The sequence below is a fragment of the Antennarius striatus genome, chromosome 5 (genome assembly GCF_040054535.1).
Source record: "Antennarius striatus isolate MH-2024 chromosome 5, ASM4005453v1, whole genome shotgun sequence".
Lineage (NCBI taxonomy): Eukaryota > Metazoa > Chordata > Actinopteri > Lophiiformes > Antennariidae > Antennarius > Antennarius striatus.
Genome location: NC_090780.1, coordinates 2273639 through 2288466, shown reverse-complemented (window position 1 = coordinate 2288466; position 14828 = coordinate 2273639). Strand labels below are relative to the sequence as shown.

Here is a 14828-nt window from a genome sequence, read left to right as displayed (position 1 = left end):
TGTTCCTGATGACCAGAACTTTGGCTAGCTCTGGTGTCCCATGGAGTTTAATGGATATTTTATCGTACTATTATCAAAACATAGTATTATGAACACTTCCTGGAGAGTTGCCAAAGGATTCCATCTTTTCCACTGACTAATTGGTCCAAAACCATGTCTTGTTTGTCCATGAAATGTGACAAACATACCCAAATAAAGAACATGAAAATAGTGCTTTGATCTGTGGGATTTGAAAACTTGTTTAAAGATTGCATGTCATGCAAAGTAATACTTCGATTTTTAAAATGACTTGCTGGATGGTACATCTGGCTGCCATCACTATCAACAGAGCATCAGAACTCCAACATCCAGTGCATAACCAGATTTTGTATTTATTTATTTATTTGGTTTATTTTTTTCGAACATGTTAATATAATATAACAGACTTCACACCTTCATCACATTTACAATTATTACAGATTAGTCCTTAATCGCAGAAATTATCCAAAAAAATTCAGTTATTTAAAGAGTAATGTCCATTTCTCCGAGTTAAAAAGGAATACAAAAAGAGAACTACAGAGACACAAAGAGAACTACAAAAGGGCGTCTCCGCCCATCTATCTCTTACGTCATCAGTGACGGAAGTGGATTGTAGGCTAGCAACTACTGCTATGTGTTATTGTCACTGCTGTCAGTGGAAACATGTAGCCGTCTCCCCGGTGTAATCCTTTCTGCGGTTTCAAAATTGTTTACTAGTTCGTTACTAGTTCGTTATGTTGCTGGAAATACTAGTTTTGAAACCAGGGCAGTCTGACGTTTGCTTGACACTGGCTAGCTAACTACCGGGCCGTGTTTGTGCGCCGCCGGCCTTGCTAATTAGGGCGCTAGCTTCCATATGGCAGTCACGGGAATGGGGCTAAACCGAGGTTAGCCGAACAAACGAAGAGGATGCTAATTGAAATCTAAACAAGGGAACACCGAGAAGTGGACAAACATGGAACATTCGACTGGTGTCCTTTCCTCGTCGCCTGTCAATAACGGTAATGTGGTTTGTCGCTTAATTGATGCTATTAATTAGGACGATTAAGCGTTTTAACCGACAGAAACAATATCCTTATTGTTCCAAATGTCAGAGACGTTTTGTGATTGTAGCAGAAGCTGACTTGACTTCTCCATAACATCCGAAAAATTACGAATTACAGTTACCTACATGAGATTCTTACGCGATTTTGTGTGTTAGATGGGACTGCATGCTAACATACTTGAGCTAATTAACCCTGGGGGACTGTGTGGGCCCGAAAGGGACATTTTTGTTGTTTTTATGTGTATATATATATATATATATATATACAGTAATGCTGACATGTTATAATGAAACATGATCTTCATTGCTCCCAGTCACCCCACAACCCAGACACAGACCCACTGTCTGTGTTTACACACCTGCAAAACATTCACCCAATAGTTGCTATATCTTAATCAGAAGTCATAAACTGTGCACTAACATGGAAATATTCCATATGTTGTGTTTTTTCCCCATTGGAAGAAAAACAGGATTCTAATGGCAAATTCCATATAAACATATATAATAATAAAAGAAATACAATAAACGTTATATCTATGGATAGGTCTGAAGTAATGGAAAAGATCTGATGCATTGAAATGAGAAAAAATATTTCTGTAATACTTTTTTTTTCTTTGCACTTTTCTGAGACAGCCCTTTTATGACCCGGTTAGGTAATATGTGTAGCCATTTTAATAGGTCCCTGAGGGTTAAACATGATTTCCGTGTGACAGGCTGGGACACCAGACGGAAGAGGAAACTTGTTGACATCACACAGGCCCTTTGTGTGAGTCCAGTGGATGTGGCAGCATTGAGGAGGATGGCGATCAGTGAAGGCGGACTGCTGACTGATGAGATTCGCTGTCAAGTCTGGCCGCGACTTCTCAACGTCCCTCCTCACATCCTGGATCAAGAGCCAGGTATCATGTTGTCCACACATGCAGCACAGCAGTGTTGACTACATACCTTATATGCTGCAGCCTCCTTTTTACATTATGTATAATTAATACTTTCACACAGCATTCCAGCATGTGCAGTTTTTGGGTAGTGTATAATAAAGCTGATGGTTACATGTCTTATGCAGAAACAGTGGAACGTGAAAACAACAAAGACTACAACCAGGTGTTGCTGGACGTCCAGCGCTCCCTGCGGAGGTTCCCCCCAGGTGAGAAGAACCCTGACCCTTCATTGTTTCAATAGATTCTCAGACTCAAGAGCACAGCAAACCAAACAACTGCATTTTGTTTTTGGTGCCACAGGTATGCCAGATGAGCAGCGGGAGGGTCTCCAGGAAGAGCTAATTGACATCATCCTCCGGGTTCTGAAACGTAATCCTCAGCTGCATTACTACCAAGGATACCATGATATTGTTGTCACCTTTTTGTTGGTTGTGAAAGAGCGCCTTGCAACTGCTTTGGTGGAAAAGCTCTCCACGCATCATCTCAGGTGCCTGGCATATATAAATATAGACATAAATCTAAGCAGTGGTTTTATTCCTCTAAATATTCCTTCTCTGTTGTGTGTCCACATGTTAGACTAGAAAATTAAATCAGTTCTGTCTTTCAGGGACTTCATGGACCCCACCATGGACAACACTAAACACATTCTCAACTATTTGATGCCTATTATTGAAAAAGTCAACCCTGAAGTGCATGACTTCATGCAACAGTAAGACATCCTCCTGATTTTGCTGATAGCAGGCCAAATGAAACCATTAATTTCTCAAAAGTAGTATAAAAAATTGGATCATATTCATTTGCAATGTATCACAATTTATATGAACTTTTACCAGTGTTTGAAGTCTGTTATTATTATTGACTCTACATTTTCATTTCCTTCTAAAATTATATGTTTTGTCCTCCAACATCTAACATTAATGTCAGGATTTTGGAGAAATAAATAATCAGCCATTAGGCGTAGCTGCAGACAAACAAATTGTATCTTTACCAAAGATATTGACAATATTCCGATATTGAGGCTATTTGATGGAAAAAATCCATAGATTTTCTGTATGCACTACCTTTGTAATATGCCTATAGTAAAAGTGAAGACTGACTGTGTTCTAACACCACACTGATCCTATTGAGCCAGCTTTACAGGTCATGAATCCCTCCTTTAAGAGCACTAATATGACTCTTGCCCCCTTTATCTTTCAATTATCAGTCACACAACATAACTCCTATTTTCAGTAGTTTCTGACCTTTTGCATGATCAGACAATACTGATGTGTGTGCCGTTGTAAATGATATATGTCACCTGTGTATTGTTTGTTAGAGCCGAGGTGGGTACAGTCTTCGCTCTCAGTTGGCTGATCACCTGGTTTGGCCACGTCCTGTCAGATTTCCGCCACGTCGTCCGGTTATATGACTTTTTCCTGGCCTGCCATCCACTGATGCCCATCTACTTTGCTGCTGTGGTGAGTTTCCTATAATCTTCCATGTAATAATAGAGACTGACTGATTTAGAAACTATTTCATGCCTATTTTTATCACATTTAGAAAATAACAGGGAAAGAGATGAAACCGGTTCATTTCATCCTTTGTTTTGACCATTTCCTCTTCTACTTCCTCGTATTACTGCTTTAAATTATATATGATGCTGTTTATTGAGCAGTTAAATATTAATGACCAGCCCATTCTCTTTCAGTTATATCACCACAGCTGTATACTTCCCTAACAACAAATCAAGTTTTGCTATCCCAATCATTTGTCATGTCATGTTTCAGTGCTAAATCTCTCGTGCTTTATATCCTTTTCCCGTTTCATTACCTGGTCATGTGTGTAATGAGTGCTTGTGTTGCAGATCGTACTGTATAGAGAAGAGGAGGTGTTGGAGTGTGAATGTGACATGGCCATGGTCCACCACCTGCTGTCTCAGATCCCCCAGGATCTCCCGTATGAAACACTCATCAGCCGAGCTGGGGACCTGTTTGTCCAGTTCCCTCCCTCTGAACTGGCCAGAGAGGCAGCTGCACATGAAAGGTACTTAACCTCGGAACGTCACAATTCCATGGACTTGCCTTTTCTTATTGCTCTTACTTCCGTTCCTCCTCAGCACGGCGGCTTCCACCTTTACGGACTTTGACCTGGCGTCGACTCAACAGCGACCGGACTCCGTCCTCCGTCGCCGGCGCAGACAGAAACAAGCTGCTTTGGAGGAGTCGGCTGCAAACTCAGTCGTGGCCCGACCTTCAGCGGTGCGGCGCTTCGTCCGACTGGCCGTCATGGGTCTGACAGTGGCTTTAGGGGCAGCGGCTGTCGCTGTGGTCAACACTGCCCTGGAGTGGGCCCCCAAGCTGGACCTGTTTCCTTGAACAGTTCCTGTCTCTCTCCCTTTACTTCATGCTGTCTGTCTCTAAATCTAACTGGTCCGCCTTTCAAGTACCACAAATCATGAAGTCGATGACACTGTCTTAACTGATCCAGGTGATGCACCACTTTTGCAGTGGAGGATGAGTCTGAATATCCCACGTAATGCCTGTTAATGACTGCTGAAAAGCACACACCAGTGGAACAGCAACAGCCACTGATATTCTGAAATGAAGAATCCTGTTATAAACAGCGGACTGCAGAGATTCAGAGAACTATTAACCATGCTGTCAGGAGTACATTTTATTTATATTTGGTATATTGATCGGGTATGGAGTTATGTTAAGAGATTTATGCTGAAAGCTTGTAGAACTCCCCACACTTGAAAATGCTGCCAACTAAGAGTGAGAATGAGTGTGTTTGTGTGCCAGTGCAGTCAAACCTCATGTTACCTATTTGATACCGGGACCAAATTTTGGCTTATTACAAAACTAACTGTAGTCCCCTTTTTATGGGCGTGAAAGCAACTGTATAAATATTAATCCGCAAACAGGCCGGCTGAATAAGTATCTTAAAAAAATTGAAATACTTCTGGGGTCCAAGTGTCCAGCAGGTGTCGTATTTGAATAGATGTTTTAATTCGGACAAATTGAGGTCAGCTAAACTTCCCTGTGACAAGTTTTTAACAAAATGTTAAAGAGTAAATTTATTGATTTGCTCCTGATTTGGCTTCATGTATATATATTTTTGGATCACAACACAAATTATCAGGTTAATTTTTTTTGTGTCACTTTACTCACAATGCCTGTCACGACACTAAACTGGACCGAACCAAACGACTCTTGCAAGTGTAGCCTTGAGTGGTATTATTTGAACATGCCTTTCATTAAGTGAGTGGGATTTCTTTAAATGTAGTTTTTTGTATTGCAGTATCCCTCCAGGTCATTCCAATTACTTTCAATTACACATCGAGTTAAAAATCACCTAGGATTGCGTAGGTTTCAGTTGTTTGCTGCTAACCAGAAAAGCTGAAGATGTTGAATTTGAGTGAATTTGAGCTTCTTTAAGGATATGTTTTGCTTTTAACAAATGAAGTATTGACCAAGTTTTTAGCCCATTCATTTGCAGTGTAGGGTGTAACTTAGCTAACACATTTTTCCTCAGTTGAAGAGGCATATTGAGAGGTTTTTGTTGCATGAAGAGCTGAATATTTAGAAATCCCATTCCTATAAACTGGTTTACTGCTTGTTTTAAATGAAAGTGACCTGGAAACATGGCCAAGGGATGCTCTGAAGTGCTTGACAGAATAGTTGTACAGCAGCATTGTAACGCACTTTGTATCTGCACTCATTTCATTTATTTGTATTGCACTAAATGGGTTATCCATTTTTTCAATGTATTTGTTAAAATGAGTATGCCATACTAATATAAAGTTGTACATGTGAATGCTAATAAACTAGAGGGAAAGCACTGCTTTGCACATGGTTACACATGAGCGAAGTAACACGTTTGGGATAACGTGTACAAGATACACACAAGCTTAAAGCCCACAGATTTCCATTAGAGTTCCAACGAATAAAAGACGCTTTTAAGATCTTTACTTTTTAATATCTACTTGTCCCTTTAAATTAATCATAAACATTTACGTTTAAACAAGTTAATACCACATTTAAATGTTATTTTCTTTAAAGCATTCTTCATAATGTTACATTGGCTACACTCAGCTTGCAGTGTAAACACGACTTCATCTTTAAGTGTGTCTCCTGTTATATCAGCAGTTCTTCATCAGCTTCATGTTGAAGTTAATGCTATGTGTCTTTTACAACAATCTTTGCTATAAGTGAATCGCTTTCTGTGAAACCAAACAAGCTTCACTGAAAGCAGACAAATTACAACTGATATATATAGATATAAAAATAAACTGCCATTGAGGGACTTAAAATTTAACAAGTTCAGATGAAGTCATACTTACAGCATCATATGTTCATTGGTATTCAAGTCATTTTAGTGCATAAGATCAGCTTATTTTACATTATTTTACACATTTAATGTAAACTTCCTTCACCACACTCTGAAACGTCTGTAAAATAACGACTCGTGTATCAAAACACGTGCACAGTTTATCACACCAAAAAATATTTTTGTTAGAAAGACCAGTTATAATAATTATATCACTAAAGATGGAGATGACTCTCCATACTGCATCTGTGTAGCCATGGTTACCACACATTGAAGAAAAGTGTCCCTCACTGACAAGATTGCTGAGACGTATTGGAAAACAGACAAAGTAAGAACATTAAAACAGCTACAGTTAAAAATACATTAAACGACACACGCATGTAGCTGCTAAAACTGGCTCAATCAGCTGGAGGTGTGTGTTTCACACACTTGCAGCTTCATGCATGTTCATTTATACCTTTGCCTCAGTGACAATTCTGGCAGTCGGGATGACAGGGTCGATTATTGACTCGGCATTTGCAGCCCCCAGATGTGTCGCCTCTGCCCTGTAGATTTTTTTTTTAAAAAGAAAGCAAAGAAACAACTCAAACACAAATGCTGACTCGGCTAAAAACAGAACCAAGACTGTAAATAAATGTTGTTTTTTTTACTTTTGGACCCCAGCGAGCTTGTTTGGTGACCCAGCAGATTTCCGTTTTGCACATTAAACAGCAGATCCAATCGCAGCCATCTTTTTTCTGGACAGTGATGTCACACCGTGGACATTTCATAGCCTCTCCGTTCTTAAGTAGATTCTGTAGGTGTACAAACAAGAGAGAGGGAGTAATGCTAAGATTATACAACTGCTACAGTAATACAATAAGACACTATATGGTGCAATATGCAAACATTAAAGAGTTTATCACGTGGTAGAATTAAATAATCATTCTAAGGTACTGAAAACACTACCACCTAAGAATATATCTTGTATCTAGATGAAACTTTCCTCGCTAAATAAAGCTTAAATAAAATAAATTTCATTCGTGTCACTACTATTTTTATCTCTGTCATTAAATTCAACCCCAAAATCCAATGCATTGATTATTAATGAATAATAAATCAGACCATTCCTTTCTGTTCAAAAGAAGCTAATCTAATCAAAGCAACAAATCACATCTGTCTGTTATTGATCCTAAAATATTCACAAGATTTTAAAGAATATTAAACCATTAAAAACGATTTGACAACCTTTCAGTTGTACGATATCTTCTTCTTTCTTCTTGATTTTTAACAGCATTTGATTTTTCTACATGAAACACTAGATTTAAGACCCTGCAGAGTTTCCTGCTCTGGTTTGTGGTATAATCAGAAATACCCCGCTGCAAAACTGCAGCACAGGAAGTGTGGACCACAAATGTCACCGAAAAGTAAAGTTTCATCTAATACACAATAAATATGAGCATCAATGAATTTAACAAATTAAACTTATTAAACTATAAGTAAACACAGTAAATCCCAAGTGAATTATTTTAACATCTAAAGAATTAAAAAAAATTAATTCTAAATTAAATATTAGTCAATGCCGCCACAGAGTGGGGACTAAATTAACATCTATCTATCTATCAATAAATATTTTAGATATTGAAATTTAAAAAAGGGGATTTCAAAAGAAAACTAAACAGAAATTAAGTATAATTTTAAATCACTTTATTTAAGAAATGTAAAAAATTAATTTGGAATGGATTTCAATAGAAAAATACATTATAGGGATTCATGATTCATGGGAAATTCATGAGAATTTTTTTTAAAGATTTGTTTAAGAGATTTAAAAATTTATTTGGAATTTATTTCAATACAAAAATACACTATAGGGATTCACGATGGTTGTGGTGCTTCGTGTTTTCTGTTCATTTAAAATAAGGTTGTTGCTATGAGAAAAAAAAAAGTCCTGACACAACTTTACCTCGAGCATCTGTTTGGTTTGTTTCGCCGCCTGGTCATTTTCTGCTCGGATGCGCAAGTCATCCTGGTAGTCCTTACAATTCATGCCGCTATGAATGGCCTGCAAACACACAAAACATAATGCATTTGATGCCTAAACTATTACTAAGTAGTGGGGAAATCTTTTTTTTGGGTTTAAAAAAGGTGAGCAAGAGAAAACTACCCTGCAGAGAATGCAGTTGATTTCATCACAGATCTGACAGTGGAACTCGTTGACTTCGTCCTCGTAGATGCACCACCCTCGACAGTTGAGGGTCTGGCAGTGGAAGCTGTGTTCCGAACAGCTTTCTGCGATGTTCAGACGCAGCTCCAGAAAGCGCTGGTGCTCCTCTTCTGTGAGGAGCTGTGTCCAAAAACAGAAAGTGGTAACAGTTGAGACAGAAAAGGGAGAAAGAGCACGAGAAAAGAAGCAGGAAAACTGGTTCCTTTACTGCCAGCTGGAGGATCTCTGATTTCTGTCCCATAGGAATGAGGCAAAATCACGCAAACAAAATGTTTAGATTTGTCTCTATCCATCCCTTCATCCACCTTCTTCTGCTTATCTGGTGACAGCTCATGGTTACAACATGCTAGGAATATCATTTACAGATAACTCCATTTCCTCAGCTTTGCTTTTCAGCTCATTCTAGGGGATTCTGAGCCATTTCCAGGCAAGATTAGATCTAAAATCCATCCATTGAATTCTGAACAGTGTATCTGCCTCGAAAATGTCCAAGGGGAGGTAGAGACGAGACATCTTAACCAGCTTCTATTGCTGCAAAGAAGCACTGGCTCCAGTCCAACCGCCCTAGTCTGAGCTCCTCAAACGATTCCTGAGGATGAGCAGAGCCAATTCCTACAGGGAGCTCATTTTAGACACTTAGACCCATAATAATAATTCTTTCTGGCACAACTCAAGGCTCATGGAAGGAGGTGAGGGATAGAACTCAGACTGATGGGTAAACTGAGAGTTTCACCATACGGCTCAGTTCCCTCTTCAACCGCGACCATCCAATTAAACGGCCACATTACTGCTGATACTGCAGAAACTGAGATTATCACACACACTTTATCACACGTGTTCCTTTATGGATAAAATAAAGCTTACTTTATTTTATTTATTATTTATTTTATTATTATTTATTTATGTATTATTTATTTATTTATTATTTTATTTATTTTATTTTATTTTAGTGCAGATCAATGATATAAATACACAACTTATACAATCAAATATTGCAATACAGTAATCCCTTGCACATTCTAGCATCAACACGTGCGGCTTCACCTCAACGTGCGGCTTCACCTTTGACACCATACACGCATTCTATTGGCTGACGGCATCAGGAAGTACGCTTTATATATCTTCTTTTCTGTATTATTAGTATTATTCTAGACTCGTAAGGTTTCTTGTTTTTCTGTTATAGTGTCCCACACTTACCGCTTTGATTTCTCTGTCCATTATTTTGCTCTCGCACGAGTCGGGACAGGACACTTCAGCATCCTGACTGTTCACGATTGTCCCGTGTAGACACTCTCTGATCAAGAAGTCACACACAGGAAAAAACGTTTGCACGTCTCGTCAATCATGACACGTATGTGTTCACGCTGTACTTCAATAAAAACACTTTTATCTGTTTTATAATATACGACTAGCGGGAACCAGTGGAAATTCCACAATAAACAATAAAAACGTGAAAATTGTTGGAACAGTTATGACACTCTAAAATGATGTTAACTGGGAAGTCCATGTAGAGTTAGTGATGGACAGATGAAGCCCCAAGAACCATTGAAGCTTTTCATTCCAATCAGTTCGCTGCAGTTTGAAGCTTCATGAGGCTTCATTCGCTCTAGTGCGCCATCTACTGGATGTTAAAATGTCAGTCGGCATGAGTTTGAAGTGCGTGTCATTTTGCAGAAAGCCTATGAATAAAACTGTCAGCAAAATTAGGAAGTATGGAAAACATGTATATTTTAGTGATGGCAGTACGCTTGATTGACAGGTAGTGGGTGGAGTTAAAAAACATGACAGCGTGAGGTTTTCAAGTGAGCTTATTCAAATATATAAGAGGGGAGATAAAAGCTACGTAAATCATTTCAGACCTGCAGAAAGTGTGCAGACACTCTCTGAGCACAACGCCCTCTCCTGGCTCAATGGCGTTAAAGCAGATGGGGCAGTCGATCTCAAAGGTGGTGGAAATAAGGTCTTGGTTTTCTGCTGCCAATAACATCATGTAGTTCCTGTCTCGTTCTTCCTGCTGAGCCTTTCATCACCGAGAAAAAATGAGGACAATCGCAATACAGAGAGATATTCATTTAAAATTGCCATGACCTAATACAGAAAATACATCTTTAAAAATTAAAAAGCCAGAAGCTCTCAGCATCAGCTTTTAACAGCTTCCATCTGCAGTGACGTTATTTACTTATTCATACTTCATCTTTTTCTTTTCGTGGATTGTTGTCATCTAAAGATGGTGATATTCACGCAAAAGAGAAAGGGACAAACTCCAATAACAAAAAGGAACGTCTTTACGTGTCGTTGGATGCATTAAATTGTCCTGGATTTATAAAAAAAAAGTATAAAAAACATTTATTTACTTGAGACATGGCCCATGAAAGGTACATAGACACACATTTGCTTTATTGAACCTGCACCACCCTCCTTTTTGTAATCTGTATTGAACTGTCAGAGGAACAAATGGTGAACCACAGTTCACCAGCGCTTCCTGGTGTGTTCTAAACATTAAAATTAACACCTGAACAAAAAAAAAGCATCCCAGAGTTTATTGGTATTTATTAGGCCATGTCAAACATCTGTTTCTGATTTATTTTTTATGTTTAAGAACAAGTAATTAAATTTTTAAAAACAAATTTAAATAAACTCCTTCAATTAAATTATTAAATTAAATTACATTTATTTTTTTTAAAATGTAAATAAATCAAAAAGTATTTTCTTCCACCAAGAGGGGGCGTAAAAGAGCACACAGGTTCACGACTACTACACAGAGGCAATAAAAAGTGTGCAGCTACAATCCGTACATTTTAAAATTTCGCACACAGTGAAAGTCAAACACTGAAGATATTATATATAATTTTAAAAATGTTGGACAACCAATCAAAAGGGAGCTATGAATAATTGAAATCCATACTCACTCAGACACACACACACACACACACACACACACACACACAGAATTTGACATGAACTGAAAACATCCTTAGGGGGGATCCTGTTGTTACCTTTTCATACTCCAACAAGGCCATCTCTTCCTGCTGAATTCGAAGAATCTCATACTGGTCAGGCTGATGAATGTCAGGCACCTCGTAATCCTCAGGCCTTTCGTGTCCGCAGATCTCACAGCCGGGACGCGTTGGTTTGTTCATGAAGGTACACATAGCGCAGGCCCAGCCCAGCTGCAGGCAAACACATGCATGTAAGGTGCTTGAACAGCCATTGATGAACCTGGTTTACCTGTGTAGATGCTGATATTAAAATACTTTGAATATGAAGCAACAGTTTGTATTCTGACCTGAGGTTCAGGCGAATCCGGTGTAGTAATACCAGTGGGGGGTCTGGCAGGAAGAGCAGGTGTCTCTGGGGGAGGAGGTTTCTTTTCACCACCACCTCCACCTCCATCTAGCCCTCTGGGCAAAAGCTGCATTGATTGAATTGACTCCACGATACCTGTGAATAGATGACATAAAACTAACTTTTAAAAAAAAAATCCAGTGTGTGTGTGTGTGTGTGTGTGTGTGTGTGTGTGTGTGTGTGTGTGTGTGTGTGTGTGTGTGTGTGTGTGTGTGTGTGTGTGTGTGTCTGACCCTCGAATCGAAGCTGCTCCTCAGCCAGTCTCTGCTGCTGCCACGTGAGGTGAGCAGCATTGGCAGAGAGGATGAAGAGGAAGGCCTTGTCTCCGCTCTGATGGACGCCGTGACTGTACAGAGTCTCCTGGTCGTGAGCCAGACGCTTCCCGATCACCCAGCGCTGCAGCGCCGGCAGGAACCCGTAGTCCAGGTGGATCTGAGGACGTGACATGAAGGACGGATGACAGCTTTGATTCATCAATAGTTCAGTCTGATAGAAACTCAGAATACATGAAAAAACCCTGTAACATAAACTTACTTTTCATTCAGTAAAGAATTACATTAAAAATACAAAATTACAAGCACAAAACACACAATAACAAATAATTACTGTATATTAGCGAATAACAAAAGAAAGGAAACATCAGAGTCATATTGATTCAGTTCATCATTTATATATATTTTTTTCTTTTACATGTTATTTATTATTATTTAAGTATTTGCTGAAACATCAGTACCTTGTCTTTAAGTTGTGCAATTGTCATGTAGGGTGAAACCTCAACAAACACTGGGATGCAGGAATCTGACTGAGCATCCTCCACTCCAACCCACAACCTAGAGAATGGAAAACAGCAGATTCAGCTGTTTCTGCAAGTTTTTCTTTATGCATACTGCATAAATATAGCACAATATAAATATATAACCCTTGTCTTATATTTAAGTCCAATATTTCTAACTGTTTATTACTCGGCGATGCATTTAAGGCAGGGATTTGAGCTGGTTCACGGAACAAAAACGAAAACAAGATTTTTTTTTAATTTTGCCAGGATGGAAAAGGAAACTTAAAACTTTATATTTTTTAAAGTTCTGGAACAGAATCGGTTATTCAAAATAATAACGGCTAATAACGGGCTTTTTTTTTCTCGTTCTTGAAGAAAATGTGAGTTTCCTGGACTCTGCTCTGAAACTTTGAAACTTTGATACTTTGAAGCTTTGAAACTTTGCTGTATCATAAGCTGCCGCAACTTCTCCGTCTACCTCTGATTCTCCATCCTCTGTTCTGTACCGTTCACGGTAGGGCACATGTGTCAAAACTCAAGTGTCTAAAAATAAATAGGTCAAACGTGTGCTTTGACCAAAACCACATTTCCCACAATGCAGTAATTCAGCCCAATTTAACTCTGAACAAAAAGTTTTGAACAAAGTTAATGTCCTAACGTGTGTTTGATGTTATTTTTCTTTATTTGCTTAGATAGTTTTTATCCTTGATTGATGGAGTTCTGCGGGTTTAATAACCTGACAAATATAACAGAGCAACAAGCAAACATACAATGTTTATCACTTGAATAAGTAATACATTCCTAGTTGTTAAACATTAAGGAGTAGTTACATTTATATCATATAGACATACATTTAGTTACATTTTTAAGTTGCATCTGGCCCTTTGAGGACAGCCGTTATGTTGATGTGGCCCTCAGTGAAAATGAGTTTGACCCCTCTGTTGTAGGGACACAACTACAATATGTAAACTAATTGCCATGATTTCCAATTTAAAAGTCCTAAAGCGACCTACCCACAGGTAGGTAGCTTTACTGCCTACCTTTATTACCTTCCTATTATTACCTACCTTTATTACCTACCTATATTATATATTTATATTTACAAGGAATGTTATTAACTGGTTCGGGAACTATATTTTTTGTTGTTGTAACCGATTCGGGAAAGTCAATTCTTGGGTTGAACATGTTATAACCATGTTATAACCATGTTATAACGTGGTTTCCAAAAGTCCTGGTTATAATTTAAAAGTCCACGTTATAACCACAGGAGAGTGTATCATAAGGTGTTCTTGGATCAGAGTTTATTTCCCACGTTATTTCCACGTTATAACCATGTTATAACCATGTTATAACATGGTTATAACCATGTTATAACATGGTTATAACACATTTTTCTTTGTATAAAAGCAAATAGAGACAATAATCTAAAGTTAATAAAGACGCAAATCCAAGTTGCCCCCACCTGATGGAGTCCTGGGGGTACGCCTGACTGCTGACGCTGACCTTCACTGGAACTTGGAGGTGTGACAGTCTCTGGCACAGCCTGACTGCTTCCTGTTCGTCCCCGCTGCTCAGGGCTTCGCTCAGAGCCAGAGACAGGTCCTCTGCTGCTCAGGAGATCCAACGAGAGCCCCACCACCATTAATAAACACACCCCTGACAGAATTCACCTGTGGAGGAGTTGCTCACCTTCTTTCAGATGGTCTGTCGGTGCAGATTCAGACGCCATGGTCACACCTGGAGGGACAGGTATCACTGCATCAGGTACCAGATCACAGCTGATCAGGGGTCAAAGGTAACAACCCACCCGTGCAGGTCGTGTTGGGGTCCCCCCCCTCCCTCCCACCACACACCCGGAGAGCCAGACAGACGCGTATCGGACAGGCGGGTGGTTTATGTGGAGAGACGGACGCGGTCAGCTGTTTTTTTCCGGCCCAGGCCGAATTCTGGCTTTCAGTCTGAACTAAAACCGAAACGGATTCCAGTCCAGGAAGAGAAACCGTTGAAGTGACGCGTTCGACCCGCGGGGCCCCGCCCCTTCAGAGGCCCGACAAGTTTCCGGTTCGTTAATAGTTGTGGGAAATAAACTGTGATCCAAGAACACCTTATGAGACACTCTCCTGTGGTTCTGTGGTTGTCACACGCTCAACACGTCCGTCCGGTCAGTTGGGACTCTCACCGACCCCCACCCCCCAC

The 14828-nt window shown here is 39.4% G+C and overlaps 2 protein-coding genes across 3 annotated transcripts; one reads left to right on the top strand and one right to left on the bottom strand.

Annotated features, from left to right (window-relative positions):
* The first annotated feature begins 629 nt into the window (after positions 1 to 629).
* tbc1d20 (TBC1 domain family, member 20) lies at positions 630 to 4355 on the top strand. Its single transcript, XM_068314530.1, has 8 exons — positions 630 to 1019; positions 1777 to 1962; positions 2127 to 2207; positions 2302 to 2488; positions 2609 to 2710; positions 3317 to 3458; positions 3845 to 4023; positions 4097 to 4355. Exons 1-8 carry the CDS (start codon positions 974 to 976, stop codon positions 4353 to 4355), a joined length of 1182 nt encoding a protein of 393 aa, XP_068170631.1. The 5' UTR covers positions 630 to 973.
* A 19-nt stretch (positions 4356 to 4374) lies between these two features.
* Positions 4375 to 14796, bottom strand: rbck1 (RanBP-type and C3HC4-type zinc finger containing 1). 2 transcript variants are annotated; one of them, XM_068314529.1, is made up of 13 exons: positions 14737 to 14796; positions 14322 to 14369; positions 14095 to 14239; positions 12591 to 12687; positions 12091 to 12289; positions 11799 to 11953; positions 11509 to 11682; positions 10372 to 10532; positions 9710 to 9806; positions 8453 to 8632; positions 8252 to 8350; positions 6960 to 7103; positions 4375 to 6854 (listed from the first exon to the last, which is right to left on the bottom strand). In XM_068314529.1, exons 2-13 carry the CDS (start codon positions 14359 to 14361, stop codon positions 6774 to 6776), a joined length of 1572 nt encoding a protein of 523 aa, XP_068170630.1. In that variant the 5' UTR covers positions 14362 to 14369; positions 14737 to 14796; the 3' UTR covers positions 4375 to 6773. The 2 variants fall into 2 exon arrangements, with proteins under 2 accessions (XP_068170630.1, XP_068170629.1); XM_068314528.1 differs by lacking the exon at positions 14737 to 14796 and adding an exon at positions 14440 to 14458.
* Positions 14797 to 14828: the final 32 nt, after the last annotated feature.